This window comes from Dendrobates tinctorius, unplaced genomic scaffold (assembly GCF_039654945.1).
Source record: "Dendrobates tinctorius isolate UK_male_01 unplaced genomic scaffold, ASM3965494v1 ptg000326l, whole genome shotgun sequence".
Taxonomy (NCBI): domain Eukaryota; kingdom Metazoa; phylum Chordata; class Amphibia; order Anura; family Dendrobatidae; genus Dendrobates; species Dendrobates tinctorius.
Window position 1 is genome coordinate 5909172 of NW_027361993.1, and position 24089 is coordinate 5933260.

General features: G+C 43.8%; 1 protein-coding gene and 1 long non-coding RNA gene across 7 annotated transcripts in view; one reads left to right on the forward strand and one right to left on the reverse strand.

The window, feature by feature from the left end:
- The window catches only part of TP73 (tumor protein p73), a 187916-nt gene that overhangs the window by 123347 nt on the left and 40480 nt on the right, over positions 1 to 24089 (forward strand). For all 6 annotated transcript variants that reach the window (XM_073561712.1, XM_073561713.1, XM_073561709.1 and 3 more), the window contains one exon: positions 19566 to 19752. In XM_073561712.1, the coding sequence (XP_073417813.1) occupies positions 19566 to 19752 (187 nt within the window). The remainder of the gene's footprint in view (positions 1 to 19565; positions 19753 to 24089) is intronic.
- Positions 772 to 23317, reverse strand: LOC141074178 (uncharacterized). Its single transcript, XR_012227148.1, has 3 exons — positions 23222 to 23317; positions 1329 to 1463; positions 772 to 1167 (listed from the first exon to the last, which is right to left on the reverse strand). It is a non-coding gene; the product is annotated as an uncharacterized lncRNA (long non-coding RNA).

Below are 24089 nucleotides of genomic sequence, written 5' to 3' on the forward strand. Positions count from 1 at the left end.
CCATTCATTCCTTTTCTCCTGTAGAAGGGGTATCAAATCCCGCTGTCTGCCACCAGTGTAACGGGGTCTTCCCAAGCTGGGGTACCTCTTTCAGTACCACTCCGTGTTTTCGGAGGTTCACTCTGCGTTGGCTGGAGTCTGAATGAATGACACTGGCTGTAATTCCCTGTTTACAGGAGCGCATATAAAAGATCACTGCTTCTCCATGTATTTCCAGTCTGACAACACTTTACTCACAGGACACAGAATATATCACACAGACACAGAGGGCTGGCCAATAGAAAAAGCGGCAGGCCAGACATACATTACAAAAGCCGCAGGTGGCCGGAGCCTGCCGATGTTTACTGTGGAAATTACAAAGGTGGGGGGAGGGCGGACAAAAGGGGAATGCTGATGCATTAGGGACATGCATCTCACATAGAACCTATTATACATCCATATAATTGCACAACATATTCTGGGTGCTAAGTGGTTCTGTAACACGTAACAATGGGAAAATCTGTATTCACTAAAGACAGATTTTACCTGTGAATTCAGAATTTTGGCAATAAAAGATCAGTCTAGGAGGTTAAAGAAGCAGATTTCTCTAATAAGATATATTATAAAGTTTCTTACTTCCATGTGACCTATTCATTTATGAAAAATAAGTAAATACAATGATGTTTAGTCTCTAAACTTGTACATAACAGCCATTCAGTAAGTCTCCAACATACAAATAAATTCCTTTAATTCAGCATTATAAGAATGAACTTCTGCTACCCTGCGGATATTTTAGACTGTCTGGCAGTTCTGTGCCAGAATCCAGTCTCAGAATATTAGAATTTCCAGATTATCAGATGATAAATTACAGGAATTTTGCCATAAATAGGATATGCCGTTCCCATGATTTATGGTGATTCTTCACTACTGTCATCATGCGGCTTGTATCGGATGTTGATGTGTTGTCTGGATTTTTGTAGTCACATCCAACTGATAAACGTATTTTGGAAATAAGGCTCGGATTTATCTACAATTGCCTCCAGTCCAGATCTCAGATAAAGTGTCCATCCAGCTGTTAACTCCAGGGCCCCAGGCCAGGCTGACACTGCAGAGGCTAATGGTCAATTATGCCGTCAATTAGCAGCTTTTACATGAGATGTGCCTTACAGACAGGAAAGAGATTGATAGCTGGAAGAAAAAAAGAGAAATGCAGAAGCTAACTGCAGTGCCATGTGTAGTAGAGGCAAGTTTATTGTTTTGTGTACAATTTTATCACAAGAACAGATAGTGCAGTTGGTTTATTTGCACTCCTATGTAAAACCACAGTTAAGAGTTATGTTGTGATTTACCTATTGGCTGTATAATAAGTTTACCATTGCTGTTTCTCCACTTTTCTGGAGCAATTTGCTCTTTTATGTGGCTTCAGTATTTGCATCTTTGGGTTCGCAATCATCTGCGTAAATAAAATTGCTTCAATGTTGTTCCTGAAAAGTAAGATGAGTGTCATGCGAGTTCAGTGTGATTTTTTTCAAGTAACATCTGCATGACATCCATATACAATACATTTTTAAAATCATCTTTTACATACATTAATGATCTGTCATTTCAAGCTAGTTTTCTAACTAATCTCCCTTATTTTTATTAACCAGCTAACGGAAAGCAGACAGCTGTGAGCTGGTGTTAATAGTATGTGAAGAGGCCACTATCCATGCAATTTCCTAGTCTATTAATATCAGCTCACAGCTGTCTGTTTAACCTTTACTTGTTATTAAAAAGGGGGACCCAAAAAAATGACATGGGTTCCCCCCTATTTTTAATAACCAGCATAGGCTAAGCAGACAGCTGTGGGCTGATATTAATAGGCTTGTAAGAGGCCATGGATATTGTTCCCTTCCCAGACTAATAACACCAGCCCTCAGCCACCCCAGAAATGGCGCATCCATTATATGTGCCAATTCTGGAGCTTAGCCTTGGCTCTTCCTGATTGCCCTGGTGCAGTGGCAATTGAGGTAATGATTTTAGGGTTGATGTCAGCTGTGTAATGTTCGCTGACATCAAGCTCAGGGGTTAGTAATGGAGAGGCTTCTGGCAGACACCCCCCATTACCAACCCCGTAGTCAAAATAAACACACAGAAAAGTATTTCGACTGTATAAAGCACTACACGACAATTACCGTTGTTTACCCATTTATTAGTAAAATAAAAGTAATCCACAAGGGTCCACCGTAAATCCATAACAAGGAGGTCCCACAACGATCCCCGACTCTGCTACATTCAGAAGCTGTGATGAGTGTTGACATCAGTAATGTGAATTCTCAACATGGCCACCGGAATACAATGAAAGGAGTGTGAGAACCTGGCTGCAGTGACGAGCACTGACATCATTAAGGTTAAGGCATTTCAAAGCCGCGAGAACCGCCTTCTGTGACTTGAGGTAACCTTAATGACGTCAGTGCTCGTCACTGTAGCCAGGTTCTCACACTCCGTTCATTGTATTCCGGAGGCTGGGGTAAGTGGTCATGTTACCATTCATCACAGCCTACAGATGTAGCAGAGTCAGTGATTGTCTTTGACCTCCTTATAATGGATTTATGGTGGATTACTTTTAGTTTTATGGTAATAATTGGGTAAATGAGGGTAATTGTTAGGGAGAGTTTTTTTTTTTTTTACAATTAAAGGACTTTTGTGTGTGTTTATCTATTTTGACTACAGGATTAGTAATAGAGTTGTCTGACAGATGCTTCTTCTTTTCTAATTTCTGGGCTTGATGTCAGCGGACATTACACAGCTGACATCAACCCCAAAATCATTACCCCAATTGCCACCATACCAGGGCAATGGGGAAGAGCCAAGGCTAATAACCAGAATTATCCCTATATAAGTTATTACTGGGGCATGTACTTCTCCCAAATGAGTTATCACTTGGGGGGTGTATTTCTTATTCCAAATGAGTTGTTATCACTGGGGGCTGAACACTTCTCCCTATATGAGTTTTTATCACTGGGGGTGTGTTCTTCTTGTCCCTCTATGAGTTGTTATCACTTGAGAGGACTTCTTATCACTATATAAGTAATTACCACGAGCATTTCTTCTCCCTATATGAGATGTTATCACTGGGGAAAAGCACTTCTCTCTGTATGAGTTATCACTGGGGGTGAGCACTTCTTCTCCCTATATAAGTTATCACTTGGGGAGAGCACTTCTTCTGAGTTGATATCACTGGGAGTGAGCACTTCTTCTCTCTGTATGAGTTTTTATCACTGGGGAGTGAACACTTCTTATTCCTATATGAGTTATCACTGGGGCGAGCACTTCTTAACCCTATATGATTTGTTATCACTGGGGCTAGAATTTCTTCTCCCTATATAAGTTTTTATCACTGGGGAGAGCACTTTTTTATATGCGTTGTTGGCACTGGGGGAGAGCACTTCATCTGTATGAGTTGTTATCACTGGGAGTGAGCACTTCTTCTCTCTACATGAGTTGTCATGACTGGGGGTGAGCACTTCTCTCTGTATGAGTTGTTATCACTGGGCGCAAGCACTTCTTATTCCTATATGAGTTATCTCTGGGGGCGAGCACTTCTCCCTATATGAGTTTCTAGCACTGGGGATGAGCACTTCTTTGACCTTTATGAGATGTTATCTTCTCCCTGTATGACTTATTCTCACAACAACTTCTCACTGTATGAGTTATCACTGGGGGCGAACACTTCTTCTCCCTATATTAATTATTACTGGGGCCAAGCACTTCTTCAACCAATATGAGTTATCACTGGGGGTGAGCACTTCCTCTCTCTATATGAGTTATCACAGGGGGTGAGCACTTTTTCTCCCTATATGAGCTGGTATCACTGAGAGGAGCACTTCTTCTCATCGTTTGAATTGTTATCACTGAGGGTTATGCACTTCTTCTCCCTATATGAGTTGTTATCACTGGAGGCAAACCCTTCTTCTCCATGTATAGGATGTTGTCACTGGGAGCGAACACTTTTTCCTGTATGAGATGTTATTACTGGGGGTGAGTACTTCTTCTCCCTGTATGACATGTTGTCACTGGGGATGAGCACTTCTTCTCCCTGTTTGAGATGTTATCACTGGTGGGCGAGTACTTCTTCTCTATATATGAGATGCTATCACTGGGGGCATGTTCTTCTTCTCTCTGTTACATACTGTGCCAAGTATAACAAGTACATTTTGATTAAATCACTTATGCATACAGGTGTTACTTGTCATTGAAATCCTGTCTCTGATGATAAAAAACTTGTGTAAGCTCTTCTGAAAATACAGGAAATCTGACTCTAAAAAAGCGGCAGAGGCAAGTGTTAAAATGTTATTTTTATTTTTTTAATAAAGATAGTGATATGAAAAAAATGCATTTTTTTTAAATGCATGTAGCACAAAAACCTGATGTCACAGGTTTACCGTGACGGAGAGGAGCCAAAAGATCACAGCGTCTGATTTCTCCTGCTCCTACACTGAGTAGAAGCACTTCATATTAAACGGAGCAGGTTTCTTTAAAGTAAGCAGTGCAGGGAAGCTTTGCTGCCTTAAGGCTCTCAGTTGTGCACCGTTAGTTACTCACATCTCCCCTGTTGTATTTTATCTTGATGATTGATTTTTTAATTTATTCACCTGACCTTGAGTCACATCAAGTACATGTCAGGCAGGTCTTACAGATACTCAGAGACGATATATTATTTATCAAACCAGAGAAATGTATGTTCTCTGTTGAGGAGACCTCTTTTCTAGTCTATGTTTTATCGTCTACCTGTTTTTGCACGGTTCCGGCGAAAGTCCAGGCGGTACTGGATTGGGATCGTCCTGTGATTTGAAGGCATTACAAATGTTTTTGGGTTTCGCCAACTACTACCATAAGCTCATCAAAAGCTTTTCGGTAGTGGTCAAACCTCTGACGGATATGACCAGGAAAGGGACAGACTTTTCCAAATGGTCCAGTCCAGTCCAGCCAGGGAGGCATTCGATACCTTGAAGGAGTCTGCACCAATTCTCATACAGCCTGAAGTTACTCTGACATTTATTGTAGACGTTGACGTATCTAAAGTGGGGGTGGGGTCTGTATTGTTGCAGGGTGCGTCTCCTGGTAAATGGCATCCATGTGCATACTTTTCTAGAAAACTGTCATCTGCGGAGAGAAATTATGACATTGGTAACACAGAACTCTTGGCAATCAATTGGGCTTTTGAAGAATGGCGTCATTTTCTGGAGGGGGTAGTTAATCCGGTTATGGTAATCACACATCATAAGAATCTCGTAAATCTAGATTCTGCAAAATGTTTAATGCTTTTAGGCAAGATGGGCATTGTTCTATACCAGGTTTAACTTTTCTGTTACATACAGGCTGGGGAACAAGAACATTAAGGTAGATGCCTTATCTCATTGTTTTCCTGGGGGGTGGAGGTAATTGTGAACTGGTTCATATACTATAAAAAGGGGTGGTTATTCCGTCTATATGCTCATATATTGAGAAATAGGTTGTTGAGGCTCAGGGGGACGCCCCTGCTGTCTGTCCGTTAGGTAAACTGTTTGTACTTGTAATTCTCCGTCTTAGAGTTGTTAGTGAACATCATGATTCGGTTTTGGCCGGACATCTCGGTAATAAAGTCACCACTAGAGTTGAGCGATACCGTCCGATACTTCAAAGTATCGTATCGGATGGTATCGGCCGATCTTTAAAAAAAGTATCGGTATCGCCGATTCCGATACCGGAAGTCCCATTCAAGTCTATGGGACTTCCGGTATCGGAATAAGAAAAACCCTTTCCTGCCCTTGTACAGCCTCTCTGGGGTCTGTATGGGCCTTTCGGGGGGCTGTGCCGGCCTGCCAGGGGGTCTGTGCAGGCTCCGGTGGTCTGTGCCGGCCTGCCGGTGGTCTGTGCAGGCTCCGGGGGGCTGTGCCGGCCTGCCGGGGGGCTGTGCCGGCCTGCCGGGGGGCTGTGCAGGCTCCGGGGGGCTGTGCCGGCCTGCCGGGGGGCTGTGCCGGCCTGCCGGGGGGCTGTGCAGGCATCGTCCGATGGGACTACAAGTCCCATCGGGCGATGCCTGCTACCATGACAGTGATTGACACATTAGCCAATGATGGGACAGTAGTAGTCCCATCATCCGGCTAATGTGTTAAATGTAAAAAAAAAAAAAAAAAAAAAAAAAATTACATGCTACATACATACAACATGCATACTACATACATGCTACATTCATACTACATGCTACATACATACTACATATATACTACATACATACCACATACATACTGCATGCTACATACATACCACATACATACTACATACATACTACATGCTACAAACATACCACATACATACTACATATATACTACATGCATGCTACATACATACTACATGCTACATACATACCACATATATACTACATACATACTACATATATACTGCATGCTACATACATACTACATATATACTACATGCATGCTACATACATACTACATGCTACATACATACCACATACATACTACATACATACTACATACATACTACATACATACTACATGCTACATACATACTACATATATACTACATGCATGCTACATACATACTACATGCTACATACATACCACATATATACTACATACATACTACATATATACTGCATGCTACATACATACTACATATATACTACATGCATGCTACATACATACTACATGCTACATACATACCACATACATACTACATACATACTACATACATACTACATGCTACATACATACTACATATATACTACATGCATGCTACATACATACTACATATATACTACATGCATGCTACATACATACTACATGCTACATGCATGCTACATACATACTACATACATACTACATGCTACATACATACCACATATATACTACATACATACAATACATTCATACAATACATACATAGACATACAGTACATATAACATAGAGTAACATACTTACCAATACTTGTCACATTGTTCCCCGAAGCCATTGTCGTCTACGGAATAAATATTAACATAACAAACCACAAAAATACTCACCCACGATCCGAAGCAGTCCACGAGTGTGTCCCACGACGATCTTGGGTAGAGAACTGCAGCATCGGATGATGCTGCCGTTCTCTACGGGCTGCAGGAATCCAATGACGGAAGGTAGGTATCCTTCCGCACTGTATTCCTCCGCCACTTAAAAAAAAAAAGTCCCTAGTCTCACTTTATGCCATTGCTGTGTGGGAATTTCCCACACAGCAATGGCATAAAGTGAGACTAGGGACTTTTTTTTTTTAAGTGGCGGAGGAATACAGTGCGGAAGGATACCTACCTTCCGTCATTGGATTCCTGCAGCCCGTAGAGAACGGCAGCATCATCCGATGCTGCAGTTCTCTACCCAAGATCGTCGTGGGACACACTCGTGGACTGCTTCGGATCGTGGGTGAGTATTTTTGTGGTTTGTTATGTTAATATTTATTCCGTAGACGACAATGGCTTCGGGGAACAATGTGACAAGTATTGGTAAGTATGTTACTCTATGTTATATGTACTGTATGTCTATGTATGTATTGTATGAATGTATTGTATGTATGTAGTATATATGTGGTATGTATGTAGCATGTAGTATGTATGTAGTATGTATGTAGCATGCATGTAGCATGTAGTATGTATGTAGCATGCATGTAGTATATATGTAGTATGTATGTAGCATGCATGTAGTATATATGTAGTATGTATGTAGCATGTAGTATGTATGTAGTATGTATGTAGTATGTATGTGGTATGTATGTAGCATGTAGTATGTATGTAGCATGCATGTAGTATATATGTAGTATGTATGTAGCATGCAGTATATATGTAGTATGTATGTAGTATATATGTGGTATGTATGTAGCATGTAGTATGTATGTAGCATGCATGTAGTATATATGTAGTATGTATGTAGCATGCATGTAGTATATATGTAGTATGTAGTATGTATGTAGCATGCAGTATGTATGTAGTATGTATGTAGTATATATGTAGTATGTATGTAGCATGCATGTAGTATGTATGTAGCATGCATGTAGTATGTATGTAGCATGTATGTAGTATGTATGTAGCATGTAGTATGTATGTAGCATGCATGTAGTATGTATGTAGTATTTTTTTTTTTTTTTTTAACATTTAACACATTAACCGGATGATGGGACTACTACTGTCCCATCATTGGCTAATGTGTCAATCACTGTCATGGTAGCAGGCATCGCCCGATGGGACTTGTAGTCCCATCGGACGATGCTTGCACAGACCCCCGGACATCAGCACAGCCCCCCGGCAGGCCGGCACAGCCCCCCGGCAGGCCGGTACAGACCCCCACAGGGTGCACAGACCACCGGCAGGCCGGCACAGCCCCCCGGCAGGCCGGTACAGACCCCGGGCAGTCCACACAGCCCCCCGGCAGGCCGGCACAGCCCCCCGGCAGGCCGGCAGAGACCCCCGGAAGGCCCGAAATGACGGCGCATCATGATGCGCACACACCGCGCATCATGATGACGTCAGGCCGTCAATCAACTGAACTTCCGATTCCGATGCCGAATTCCGATATTGAAAAAATATCGGAAGTCGGTATCGGAATCCCGATACAGCAAGTATCGGCCGATACCCGATACTTGCGGTATCGGAATGCTCAACACTAGTCACCACAGATCTTCTTACTCAGAGTTTTTGGTGGCCAGAGGTACAGAAGGATGTCCGGCCTGCAGTGTTTCTGCACGTTCTAAAACCTCTCATACTCATCCGTCTGGGTTTCTCCAACCATTGTCGATTCCCTGTAGACCTTGGACTTGTCAATTTTATCACTGATCTACACGTGTCGGCAGGTAATACTGTAATTTTTGTGGTGGTGAACAGATTCAGTAAAATGTCTCATTTCATTGTGCTATCCACTTTACCTAATGACAAGACCTTGGTGCAAATTTTCATCAGATTGTAAAATTACATGGGATTCCTACTGTTATTGCTTCTGATCGGGGGTGACGTTTATTTCCAAATTTTGGAGGGCGTTTTGCACTTGTTTGGGAATCCATCTGTTGTTCTCTTCAGAATTTCACCTGCAGTCTAATGGGCAAACTGAACGGGTTAACCAGAATCTTGAGACTTATCTTGGGTGTTTTATGTCTGAGAATCAGAAGGATTGGGTTACCTACTTACCGCTAGCTGAATTTGGAGTAATCATTGTCATGAGTCTACTAGTAAGTTCCCGCTTTTTTGGGCATGCGGGTTTCATCCTCAGTTCAGCTCATTTAATAGGAATCATTCTTCTGGAATACCTGAAGAATGATTTTCTTCATCAGTTACATCTGTGTGGCAAGGGGTTCTTGATAATTTGAGGAAGAAGGGGGTCCAAATTATTATTATTAATTATTATAGCGCTACGCTCCCTCTCCCATCATCCCCCTGTCAGCGTCTGATGTCAATGACGCCGACAATGACAAGGAGTCGTGATGCTGTCACTACCCGGTGCCTGTGGTCTGGAGGTGTGATGGTGCTCAGAGCAGCAGAGGAACCAGGAAGAAGAGAGGTGAGCATTTATTTTTTATAGGGGCTGCCTTATACTACACAGTGTGCCTATGGGGGGCTTCCTTATACTACAGAGTCTGCCTATGGGGGGCTTCCTTATACTACAGAGCCTACCTATGGGGGATTCTTTTACTACAGAGTCTGCCTATGGGGTACTGCCTTATACTACAGGGTCTGCCTATGGGGAGCTGCCTTATACTACAGTCTGCCTATGGGGTTAGTTGAGAGTGAATGCTAGGAGCAGAGGTAAAAAAAAGTCTGTGTGGAAAGTTGGGTGACGTACCTGTGGGGAGAATAGACAAATGGACATGCAGATTAGAGTGCGATGATGGCAGATGGCAGGGCACAGTCTGCATACATCATTCTGGATTAATTCTGAGCATCACACTTGTATGATAAACACTTATGTGACACACACTGCAGACTGAAGTCTTGGCAAACTTAGGGTCTGCAATATATGTGCTAGAAAGTGCATTCAGGTGTGAAGCAGAGAGGAGTGGTCTGTGCTCATCTTGGTCAGATAATTAAGAATGAGCTAGATGCATGTGATCAAGGCAGTGTAAACTAGCTCATAAATAACATTGGGGTAAAGCAGGGGTTGAGAGTGAATGCTAGCAGCAGAGGTAAGAAAAGTCTGTGTGGAAAGTTGGGTGACTGTTATGAATGGGTCACCGAGGAGGATAGCAGGCCAGGCTAAGCCACAGAAAACCAGAGAGGTTGGTAACTAAGCGGATGCAGACCCCTGATCCTGTCCACACAACTAGCAGTAGCCGTGGAGCTTACCTACGATGATCCTAGACGCCTCGGCACAGCCGGAGAGCTAACTAAGCTTAAAGCAAGAAAGGGGAAATCTAAACTGCCTCGGAGCAGACCCCAAAGGAATAGACAGCCCCCAAACATATATTGTCGGTGAGGCGGAAAAATAGACTGAGCAAACGATGGGGCCCACACGGACTAGACAGGACAGGAAAGGAAAGACACTGTCTGCAATCACGCAAAAAACCCTGCAAAAAGTCCAACACCTCTGATGCACAAAAACACTGAAGTCGCACGACTTCGCCCCACTATATCAGCACTCTGGTATATTCTGAAAGCAAAGCAAAAAGACCAATATAAAAGGGGACAAAAGAAACTGGCACATGCAGTAACATATGGGCGGTGATTCAGCACAGCCCCAACCGGAGCTATTATATCCAAAAAGACAAAAGAAGCATAGCCATAAAAAATATAATCTTTATTAACGCATAATTGCCAAACAATAAAAGCACCTAAAAGAAGGTATCGGTCCACATAGCCAACCAAAGGTGAGTATACACATATAGATCCAACTATGTCAGTGGAAGAGGTATGTCCATAAGAAATAATGTTTTCCATAAATCTATTGAACACAACATAGTGCTATTGGAAAGCCTCCCATCTAAGCTGCACTGACATGCAAGAGTATAAGAAATGTTATAAATTTATTGCTACACTTACATCAGTTAGATGTGTGCACTGTGTTATATGCAGTATCCACCGCCACTATACATATGCTATGGAAATACCACTTATAAGTTAGTGAGTGAGCAAATGAATGCACATAAATGGCATATATAGAGAGAATGTTCTAGGATAATCCTGTAAGATAAGGGTGCACATTGAACGGGGTACACAGCGCACTGTATATGGCCCCTACCTTTGTGCCATAAGAGTACACTGAGTAGACAATATGCAATAGTATGTGCATGGCACAGATAGGGAGTGTGCGCTGTGAACCCCCATCAATGAACTGCGTGAGAATACACAATGAACAGAAATGCAAGATGTAAGCTCATGATACCAAACATGCCCAATGAAATAGATGCAATAGCTATGTGTATGAAATAAGGGTGCACACTAAGTAGGGTACAAGATGCATTGGCCATAGCCCCTATCTCTGTGCCATTAAATTGAGTAAACAATGCGCAATAGTATGCGCCTGGCACATACAGGGAGTGTGCACTGGTAACACCTATTCATAAACTACATTAGAATATATAATAACCTGAATGCAGAGTGTAGGCTCATAGTGCCATGCATGCCCAGTGAATAGATATAATGCCATGAATTGCCAGCATGAAAAGGCAAATAGCAAGATAAAGTGCAAAGTGCATATAAGAAGCATGCAACCTTGTTGGCCACTATTCCCGACGCGCGTTTCGCCACAGCTTCATCCAAGGGGGTAAAGTAGGAGCTAGCTGACCCGCACAAAGCAGATATAAACAAAACCAGATCAAATGCAAACAGATTAGCAAATGAACCACTTAGCTGAACATGCAGGGAAAGAGCAGGGGACATCAGACCTCAGGAGGCACAGGAAGAAAATCACCATCAGGGATAGAGGGAGTCAGCTGTCTTAAATCCCAACCAGAAACCCCAGATCTTCAATTGTCTTCCTCAATATCAGGTGGCAAGCCTCTGTCAATCAGATCAGCTCCACTACCTCCAGTAACCACCAGAGAGAGCCCAGAAAGAGAACTCTCAATCTGACCAGCTCCACTATCTTCAGTAATCACCAGAGGGAAGCCAGAGAGAGAATTCACAACAGGTGATATACCATTGGAGTTGTTGCAGGATAACAAGGCAGTAGATGATAGCGAGCAAGCAGAGTTCTATACCAAGTGAATGCTAGCAGCAGAGGTAAGAAAAGTCTGTGTGCAAAGTTGGGTGACATACCTGTGGGGAGAATAGACAAATGGACATGCTGGCTATAGTGCGATGGTGGCAGATGGAAGGGCACAGTCTGTATACATCATTCTGGATTAATTCTGAGTATCACATTTGTATGATACACATTGCAGTCAAATATAAGAGTTTGGCTGATCGGAGACGTTTGGTGGATCTAAACCTGTGTTGTTGGTGACTTGGTGTGGTTATCCTCAAGGAACATTAAGTTGAAGGTTTTCCTTTTGGAAACTGGGTCCCAGGTTCATTGGTCCTTATAAGATTGTGACAGTCGTCAATCCGGTAGCATTCTGCCTTGCTTTTCCGTCCACTTTTAGGATCCATAATGTCTTTCATCGATCGCCACTCAAAAAAAAGTTGCGTCCTCTGTACCATCACCGCTACTGCCATCTTCTGTCATTGTGGATGGAAGGGATACGGTCCATGTGGGCAGGTTGATCCGATCTTTTCACCCAGCACACCCGATAAACCCGATTCTGAGGTTCCATAGGTCCCTCGTAGAAGGAAGGGGTACTGTCACAGGATTACTGTTACCGAAGCCAGAAGATTGCAGCATCTGATTTCTCCTACTCCTGCCCTGAGTAGAAGCACTTCACCTTCATATTAAATGATGCAGGTTACTTTTAGCAGTGCAGGGGTTAATCTGCTCAGTTGAGAGCTCCTGGAAGCTTTCCTGCATTAAGGCTCAGCTGTTCACTGTTAGCCACTACCATCTCCTATATAATCTGGGCCGTGGTTAGCACTCATTGTCAGAGGATAGCTTTTGCTACATGGCTGGAGGTTGTTGCTGGTTATTATTGGAGAAGGCAGTTGATTGATTTATCTGTGACTGTTCCTAGGTTTTGGGTGTGTGATAATTCCAGTTGTTCTCCTACGTTGGTTTTACCCCATCCTCCACTCCCCGATTCATTTCTCTGTTGTTTTTGTGAGTATCTTTATATGTTTGGTATTTTTCGTTACCCGTTTGTATTAGCTTGTTAGTCTGGTTGGTGTATTACGGTACAATACTACTCCCCTCTTCCCTGGGTGGGGGAAGGGTACAGACTGAGGGCGGATTCAGGAGCTAAGGCAAGGTACGTGGCCCCGGCATCTTCACCATCAGAAATAATCTGGGGAACATGGCGAGCTAGGGCACCCCTAGCATTAGGGATAGGGAAGGAGCCCCTGGTCCCGGAACACCTGACAACTGAGTCGTGACATCTGATTCACACAGGTCATTTTCTGATGATACACTCCCTTTAATACTCCAGTCATATTTGTAGCAACATTAAAAACTAGCATCACACCACTAACAACCACTAACACCTTACTTCAATTTTCATCATTGCTGCATTATTTTCTAAGAGATATATAAAGCATGGTGTAATTAGTACATAATCCACATCTATCTTCAGGAGTGCACCTCTCCCCTGACTCCCAGCTTCCTGCTTGCTGATGGTGGTGATTTGCTCCTAAAATTTGGCAGTGTTGCTGGGCCGAACTGTGCACTTTCCCATCCTGCAATCAGTGGCAGCTTTGCCTCTGCCAAATCAGATTAGCACATGTACATTAAAGTTGGCCGGATTGAGTGATCCAGCCAGCTTCAGAGCAATACTTGGCATTGATAAAGTAAGGCCTCGCTCAGATATCAGAATTTTTTTACGTGCGAGAAAAATGGACATAATTTCAACAGTGATTTTCATCAGTGTTTGGTCAGCAGAGTTTTATCATCTTTTTTTCACTGATGATTTAAAAAAAAAGTTTTTCCACCTTCTATTAGTCAGTGAAAAATGGACAGCACAGAGATGGCATCCGAGTTTTTCACAAACCCATAGACTTTCATTACCAAGTTTGATGTGATACTTGGATCATTATTGGACATACCTCTGTAATTTTGCACAGACACGTGTACAGAGTGATATTGGTGAAAAAAAACGGATAGCACATGTACATGAAAAACTGACAGGTGAATGAGCCCTAAAATGACTGTATTTGTTTCGCTCCTGAGGCTCAGTCGCCACAGAGGTACTGCAACTTTTCCTAAGGTGTGGTGCCCCACCATCCAGGTAAGTTGGAGGCTCCTGACCACGCTCCAACACTCGCACCCCACACAATAGAGTTGTTCAGCAAAACCACATTGCGGCTCCTTGCTTAGAGAGAAGCAGAGCACCTTTGGTGGTTCCCTGCTTGGAACACTAAACGTGCTGGGAGGTGGGTGGAGTTGAGAATACACATAAAAGAGCGGGAAGGTTTTAGGATTGGGGGGTCAGTCAGACGGGGAGTCGGAGAGAGGAAGCCACTCGGAGAGGAGTGGGGATCCCTGGAGGAGGGATGGAGGAAGGAGTGCTGCAGCTGCCTCAGTGATCTGAGCCAGCTGGCACGGGAAAGGAAAGAAGGAGAAAGACATTGACCTTAAGCCTGAGCTTCCATAGGAGGGAAAGACAAGTACGGAACGTAGGAGTAAAAGGGAACAGAGAGGACGTGGGTTAGAGGAAGAACCCTGCCTATAAGTTCTAAGCGCAATGCCGGGGCCCGGTCACCGAGGTTGTATGGACACTAATGGTTCTGCAGCAGACACCGGTGGAGTAGTGGGCTGTAAATGCACTACTCCCATCTAAGGCTTGGGGGCACAACAGCAATTTGGATAGAGAGCCGGGACTCAGGAGTAGAGAGTCCCCGAAGCAGGCTACAGCTGTCTGCCGTGTAAGTAGAGTTCTTGGGAACATCTGTCAGGAGGAACTCCAGTGTAACTCAGTACTAGGAGATCTTCACACTTAAAGGCACACAAGTTGGCGGAGTGTTGGAAGGGAGCATTCCATCTTGCCTGGAGGTTGACTGAGTCCCTGACTCGGAGGACATGGCACAGAAGCGGGCACTACAGACTGTGAGTAAAGCTTTGGAACTACATGCCCTGCATTCCTTCCTGCGTCCGTCCACCTGGCACTGCTACATCCCCTGCGCCAAACACTACACCATCTAAGTGTCTCTTCACCTATCCTGCCCTGGGACAACAGCCCTGCCTGTGGAGGGCTATAACATCATTGCTGCACCACACCATCTGTCCCGGAGGATCTGTCTGCAGCGTCGGCTTAACACCTCTCTTGCCGAACACCACAGGTGGCGTCACAAACTATTCCATTAACTACATTCCACCATTCACATCTTCCTATTACTTGGGCGCCCAGGGCCACGGTCCGGGTCACCGCTGCTGTGACACATCCCACTGATACCGGCCCGGTACCGAGTACCCCACAGCGCTGGGAGGGCGACCCACAAGCCCGTTCTTTGTCTTGGAAACTGAGTACCTCTTGGTTCAGGGGTTAGCACTGTAACCTTGCAGGGGTCCTTGGTTCAATTCCCACCAAGCACAACATCTGCAAGGAGTTTGTATGTTCTCCCCGTATTTGCGTGGGCTTCCTCTGGGCTCTCCGTTTTTCTCCCACAATCCAAAGACATACCGATAGGGAATCTAGACTGTGAGCCCCAATGGGGACTGTAATGATGATGTCTGTAAAGCGATGCAGAATAAGATGGCGCTATATAAGGCTAGTTTCACACTTGCTTTTTTTTGCAGCGCGTTTTTCCCGCAAAAAAACGCATTGAAAAAACGCATACAAAAGCATACAACTGCTGCGTTTTTTTCAAGCATTTTTATGAGCATGCATGAAAAAAACGCAGCGTTTTTATGCGTTTGTATGCGTTTTTAGTGCGTTTTTACCGCGTTTGCGTTTTTTTTCCAACATTAGGTGGCCCCTCACACTAACCCAAACCATGACTTTAATAACCCTAACCCTGACCCTAACCCTAACCCTAACCCTGACCCTACTTAACCAAACCATACTTAACCCTAACCCAAACCCTAAACCCTAACTAACCCTAACCCTGACCTTAACCCTGACCCTAACCCTAACCCTGACCCTAACCCTTAACCAAACCATACTTAACCCTAACCCAAACCCTAAACCCTAATTAACCCTAACCCTGACCTTAACCCTGACCCTAACCCTAACCCTGACCCTAACCCTAACCCTGACCCTAACCCTGACCCTAACCCTTAACCAAACCATACTTAACCCTAACCCTGACCCTAACCCTTAACCAAACCATACTTAACCCTAACCCAAACCCTAAACCCTAACCCTAACCCTGACCCTAACCCTTAACCAAACCATACTTAACCCTAACCCAAACCCTAAACCCTAACCCTGACCTTAACCCTGACCCTAACCCTAACCCTGACCCTAACCCTAACCCTGACCCTAACCCTAACCCTGACCCTAACCCTTAACCAAACCATACTTAACCCTAACCCTGACCCTAACCCTTAACCAAACCATACTTAACCCTAACCCTGACCCTAACCCCAACCCTAACCCTGACCCTGACCCTAACCCTAACCCTAAACCCCCTTAACTAACCCTAACTCTAACCCAAACCCCTAAATTCCATGGTTAACAAAAAAAAACGCATGTGCAAAAAAACGCATACATGAGCATGCCAGTGCGCACGTATGCGCATCCATAGGCTATAATGGCCATTTTTAGCGCAAAACGTGCGCATACGTGCGCATGCGCTTTTTTGCAGGGCCAAAAAATGCAACATGCTGCGTCTGGAAAATACAAACGCACACCCCAAAAAAACGCAGCGTATGAAAATCGCATACATGCGCTTACCAGCGCGCAGGTATGCGCACCCATGTTAAATATAGGGGAAAAAACGCATGCGCGCGTATGCGTTTTTTTACAGCGCAAAAAAACGCAAATGTGAAACCAGCCTAAGCAAAACAAATATATGTTGTCTTATACATCTAAATATTTTTTTCGGGAGTATACGTTGAGCAGAATGCATTGAACTAATGTGAACCTAGCCTAAGCCAGCAAAATCCTGACCGCAGCTTTGGATGTGACTGGAGTATAAAACATGATGTCACACACACTCAGCACCTGATAAGTTTTATGAGGATTAAGCTGTAAAATGACATCTGTATGTGAAGCTCCTCAGTTTAGAAGATAGCATTTCCCCTATTGACTAATATCTACTGTAAGTCCTCTATACCATTACATGAGCACTATAAGGGCCACTCTATGTCCTCTGTGCATCATTAATATCCAATTACTTCAGACTTGCCCTGGCAGGATGTGAGTGACGAAACAGGCAATGTCTCTGCTCCAGGTGAATATTTGGGATCATCTATAAGACATAATAGTACATGTCCTGACCCGTTGCTGATAATCTTTAATGCAATATAATATTCATATGCAATTCTCAGCATTTCAAATATATCGTAAAACTGTAAGGAGTGAGTAAAAACATATGATTCAGCCTAAACCAAACCCCATTTGCAGTCAGAGCTAAGCCTGGTGCAATCTTTGGGTCACTTGTATTTAAGAGAAGTTTGCTTTATTATACAGTGGGTACGGAAAGTATTCAGACTCCTTTACATTTTTCACTCTTTATTTCATTGCAGCCATTTGGTAAATTCAAAAAAGTTCATTTTTTCTCATTAATGTACACTCTGCACCCCATCTTGACTGAAAAAAACAGAAATGTAGAAATTTTTGCAAATGTATTAAAAAAGAAAAACTGAAATATCACATGGTCATAAGTATTCAGACCCTTTGCTCAGACACTCACATTTAAGTCACATGCTGTCCATTTCCTTGTGATCCTCCTTGAGATGGTTCTACTCCTTCATTGGAGTCCAGCTGTGTTTAATTAAACTGATAGGACTTGATTCGTAAAGGCACACAACTGTCTATATAAAGGGCAGAGTGTACATTAATGAGAAAAAAAGAACTTTTTTGAATTTACCAAATAGCTGCAATGAAACAAAGAGTGAAACATTTAAAGGAGTCTGAATACTTTCTGTACCCAACTATAAATGTACATCCTTAAGGGCCTGTCACACTAAGCGATATCGATAGCAATATCGCTATAACGTCACTGGTTTTGTGATGTTATAGTGATATTGCTAGCGATATCGCTACATGTGATACTTACCTCCAACCGCTCCCCCGCTGGTTATCGCTGATCGCGCGAGAACGTCCTGGACCGTTTCTCGCCGTCAGCTTCCTGCTGGGCTTCCTGTGGCGCCGACGAGCGACGACGCGGGCGGGAGGACGTCAGGATCGCCTCGTCTGACAGGTAAGTAGCGACCCCTGCGATGTCGCTGGTGAGATCTGCCTGTTTGGCAGCTCACTAGCGACCACTTAGCGATGCACCAGCGATCCTGACCGCGTCATATCTTGGTCGGGATCGCTGGTGCATCGCTAAGTGTGACAGTACCCTTACAGACAATTGTTTCTATTGTTCCAATGAATATAAAATAAAAAAAACAATACTCTTTGTTAAAAAAACCCAGCTGGTGCTGCTATGCAGAGCTAGCTGTATGCATGGTTACAGACTACAAAGACTATAAACCATGTGTAGTCTGATTTTGCTGCCATAAACACCAATTTATGAAGCAGTGTTCACCAGAGTTCTGGAGAAAAATGTCTTGAAATGTTGCAAAATTTTGCTGTTTTTTTTAACGATCAAGGCATTTGCAACAACTTTTTTTTAAAGTGTGAGGCACTTGAGTGGGAAAGGGGATGAAGTGTGGCCAAGCATGAAACATGAAAAATAGACAGCAGTTCACATGGTGTGAGATAAGGCTACACGTTTCGAACAGAACACTGTTCTTTCTCAAAGCTTTGTGTTTGATCGAAATGCGTAGCCTTATCTCACACCATGTGAACTGCCTTTTTTTTCATGTTGTTTTATCTACAATAAATTGGAATTTTTGGAAGCGGGAAAATCTCTTTTTTCTCTTGTTTTAATAAAATCAGAGTTTTCTCTGTTGCACATCCTACGAGTTCTCTGAATGCTGAGTGCTGCATGACCCCGCCCACACCTCCGATTGGCTGCTTTCTGTGTACACTGTGCATAAGCAGAAAGCTGCCAATCAGTGGTGGGCTTCCGGGTTATTCAGAGCTCATGAATACGGAGGACTTCATGGCAGCTGGTTCACTATTCCTCTAGTGATAATCTCCTGATGATAAAACTGTGATTTTAATCACAATTGCAGCAAACGGCCTAGTAAGTCACAAATCACTGGACTCCGGGTCTCTGTCTCTACATTATGCTGCTCTCAGAATAGATGTTAAAAACGTGGTGACAGATTCCATTGTTTTGGGGAAATAATGTGTCAAGTGTCAGTCGCAGGTTGCTACAATGTAGAACCCATACTGTGACCTGTAATGGAGGCAGATGCCTTTATAAATAGGCACCTACTGAGCATAAATCTCGGGAATGATGACCTTCCATTATGTCCCTAATCTCTGATTGTCTGTTTTCTGTCTCTTTCAGTACTCGCCCTTGTTGAAGAAACTCTACTGCCAGATCGCCAAGACATGTCCAATCCAAATTAAAGTATCCAGCCCACCTCCACCTGGCACAGTCATTCGGGCCATGCCGGTCTACAAAAAAGCAGAACATGTGACGGAAGTTGTAAAACGCTGCCCCAACCATGAGCTTGGACGAGATTTTAATGATGGTAAGAGGGATCTTGCATTAATAAGCAACACACATAGGGATGTGTGAGACTATGATCGGGACCACCACAATTCCAAAAACAAAGGGATTTCTAAGGATGGAAAAGTCTGAGCAGAGGGGGCTTAGTACCGGTGCAGACCTCCGCATACCTCCTGGATTTAAGAATCGGCGGGCACTGATCCCTACTGATCCCATCCTCTGACATGTCTACTGTGTGTAGCAGCAGACACCTGGGAAGCTGCACCGTGTGCCATTTGGATACGTATTTCTCCTGATGGTGGTGGACTCCATTCTTTGTTGCATAATATTTTATCTTTTGTGATTGATTTTGAGAAACACAGAGCAGATTGGATATTAGGTCCCAGAGGAAGAAGCTCGTCACTGTCTTATGTCTTACACTGGTAGAGACAGATCACCGTTCTGGATGCCTGAGACATTCTTAATTGTGAGATCAGTAGTGTCCTATAAGGGATCTGTCATATCTGGAAATCTATGGGGCAGCACTGGGGTCTTGGGGTACATCTTTATGGGGTATGGTAATATTGGCCAAAAAAACCCCGTTAATGGTTAGAAACCCTTGACTCCCAAACCATTGTGATACTACAACCATACCTCCCAGCTGTTGAAGAAGGGAAAGAGGGACAAAGGTTGCGGTGCGCGCAGCGTTCCGCCGCAATTTTTAGGCCACGCCCCGACCACACCTATTTCACGACTAGTCACACCCATGTCCACGCCCAGTCACACCCATTTAGCACTGCTGATTACACTGACTGCTATTAGGGGCATAGTGGCTGGCATTATGGGCTCAGTGGCTGGTACTGTGGGCACACTGACTAGTACTAAGGAAAAGAAAGAAAGAAAACAGAGAGAGAAAAAAAGAAAATAGAGAGAGAGAAAGAAAGAAAGAAAGAAAGAAAGGAGAGCGAGAAAGAAAGAACAGAGAGAGAAAGAAGAAAGAACAGAGAAAGAAAGAGGGGAAAGAAAGAACAGAGAGTGAAAGAAAGAACAGAGAGAAAGAAAGAAAGAACAGAGAGCGAAAGAAATAACAGAGAGAGAAAGAAAGGAGAAAGAAAGAACAGAGAAAAATAAAGAGGGTAAATAAAGAAAGAACAGAGAAAAAGAGAGCAAAAAAAAGAAATAACACAGAAAAAAAGCGGGGAGAGAAAGAAAGATCAGAGAGAAACAAAGAGAGAAAGAAAGAGGGGAAATAAAAAAGCAAGAACAGAGAGAGAGAACAGATAGAGAGAAAGAAAGAGGGGAAAGAAAGAACAGAGAGAGAAAGAAAGAGGGGACATAAAAAAAGAACAGAGGGAGAGCGAAAGAAAGAAAGAGAAGAAAGAATAGAGAGAGAGAGAGAAAAAGAAAGAAAGAGGAAAAAAAAGAAAGAAAGAACAGAGAGAAAAAGAAAAAGAGGGGCAAAGAAAGAACAGAGCAATAAAGAGAAAGAAAGAGGGGAAGAAAGAACAGAGAAAGAAAGAAAGAAAGAAAGAAAAAAATGAAAGCAAGAACAGAGAGAAAGAAAGAAAGGGGAAAGAAAGAAGAGAGAGATAGAGAGAAAGAAAGAGGGGAAAGAAAGAACAGAGAGAGACAGAGAAGGAACAGAGGGAGAGAAAGAAAGAAGTAAAGAGGGGAAAGAAAGAACAGAAAGCGAAAGAAAGAACAGAGAGAAAGAAAGAAAGAACATAGAGCGAAAGAAAGAACAGAGAGAGAAAGAAAGGAGAAAGAAAGAACAGAGAAAAATAAAGGGGAAATAAAGAAAGAACAGAGAAAAAGAGAGCAAAAAAAAGAAATAACACAGAGAAAAAAAAGCAGGGACAGAAAAAAAGAACAGAGGGAGAGAAAGAAAGAACAGAGAGAAAGAAAGAGAGAAAGAAAGAAAGAGGGGAAATAAAAAAGCAAGAACAGAGAGAGAGAACAGATAGAGAGAAAGAAAGAGGGGAAAGAAAGAACAGAGAGAGAAAGAGGGGACATAAAAAAAGAACAGAGGGAGAGCGAAAGAAAGAAAGAGAAGAAAGAAAGAATAGAGAGAGAGAAAAAGAAAGAAAGAGGAAAAAAAAGAAAGAAAGAACAGAGAGAAAAAGAAAGAAAGGGGGGGAAAGAAAGAACAGAACAATAAAGAGAAAGAAAGAGGGGAAGAAAGAACAGAGAAAGAGAAAGAAAGAAAGAAAGAGAAAAAAATGAAAGCAAGAACAGAGAGAAAGAAAGAAAGGGGAAAGAAAGAAGAGAGAGATAGAGAGAAAGAAAGAGGGGAAAGAAAGAACAGAGAGAGACAGAGAAGGAACAGAGGGAGAGAAAGAAAGAAGTAAAGAAAGAAAGTACAGAGAGAAAGAAAGAGAGGAAAGACAGAAAGAAAGAAAGAAAGAAAGAGAGGAAAGACAGAAAGAAAGAAAGAAAGAAAGAAAGAAAGAAAGAGGGGAAAGAAAGATTAGAGAGAGACAGAAAGAAAGAACAGAGAGAGAGAGAAAGAAAAAGATAGAGAAAGACAGAACCGAGAATGAGAAAGAGAGAGAAAGAACAGAGAAATAAAGAAACAGAGAGAGAGAAAGAAAGATTCTATAAAGATACTATAGCAGCCCGGCTCCGATTGTAGTGCCCACCTGAGCCTCCCGATGCAGGACATATCATGATCCGCTCACATGGCCGGCATCCCTGATTCCAAGGTGATCCTGCTGTCCGCGCTGTCAAAGGAGGACACGGTGAAGGATCTAAAGCATTCCTAGTTCCGTCAAAATCTCCTCATGAAATTACCTCATTGCCGGTCAGCTTCCAGCACATCACTTCCGGTGGAACGTCATGTGCGAGTTTTAAAGTGCTCCTTGGGGCTCCGCCGTGTACGTGGGAAACGCCCACTTTGAATGCCTCTTACACACTTGGCTCCGCTCCGTACATCCAGTACACATATGGCTCCACTCCGCACACACACGGCTCCGCATACCCCATACACATGCGGCTCCGCTCCGTACACCAAGTAGACACACGACTCCGCTCCGTACACCTCGTAAACGCGTGGCTCCGCTCCGTATGCCCCATAAACGCGCTGTTCCGCTCTGTACACCTCGTACACATGCGGCTCCGCTCTGTATACCTCATACACATGCGGCTCTGTTCTGTACACCTCGAACACATGCGGCTCCGCTCCGTACACATGCAGCTGTGCTCCGTACACCTCGTACACATGCGGCGCCACTCCCCACACCTTGTACACACGTGGCTCCGTACACTTTGTACATGCACGGCTCCGCTCTGTACACCTCATACACGCGCGGCTCCGCTCTGTACACCTCATACACGCGTGGCTCCGCTCTGTACACCTCATACACGCGCGGCTCCCCTCCGTACACCTTGTACACATGTGGCTCTGCTCCGTACACCTCGTACACACACTCAACTCTGCTCCGTACACCTCTTACACACACGATTCTGCTACATCCACACTGTAAACCTCTCCTGACCCCACACAGAAACTTTACCTCATCCAGCATGACAACCAGCACAGCAGACCAGACTCCTGCAGAGTGCAGACAGACATGGAGGCAGACACAGCCCCTGATCATGTGACCCCTGACTCCTCCCCTCTTACAGGTCCTGTGCGCACAGAACACACACAGCCCAGCCACATAGACATGGAGGGCCCTGATCATGTGACCCCTGACTCCTCCCCTCTCACAGGTCCTCTGCATCTGGCCGTCTCCGCACAGACAGAACACACACAGCCCAGCCACATCAATGGCGAGCATGGCGACGGTGGATGGGGGGGCGTGGCGGCTCAGTGCAATGCGGGAAAAATACCGTCCCGGGCGGGACGCGGGAGGGGGTGTCAAAAACGGGACTGTCTCGCGGGAATCGGGATGCTTGGGAGCTATGCTACAACTCCCATCATGCCCTTGACATCCTGTAACTGTTAAAGGGATTTTTGATGGCACACTGATCCAAAACACTGATGACACACTGATCCAAAACACTAATCACACTGATCCAAAACACTGATGACACACTGATCCAAAACATTGATGACATACTGATCCAAAATACTGATGGCACACTGATCCAAAACATTGATGGCACATTGATCGAAGACACTGATGGCACACTGATCCAAAATACTGATGACACTGACCCAAACACTGATAGCACACACTGATCCAAAGCATTGATAGCACACTGATCCAAAACACTGAAGCCAAAACATTGATGGCACACTGATCCAAAACACTGAAGCCACACTGATCCAAAGCACTGATGGCACACTGATCCAAAATACTGATGACACACTGATCCAAAACACTGATGACACTGATCCAAAATACTGATGGCACACTGATGACACTGATCCAAAAC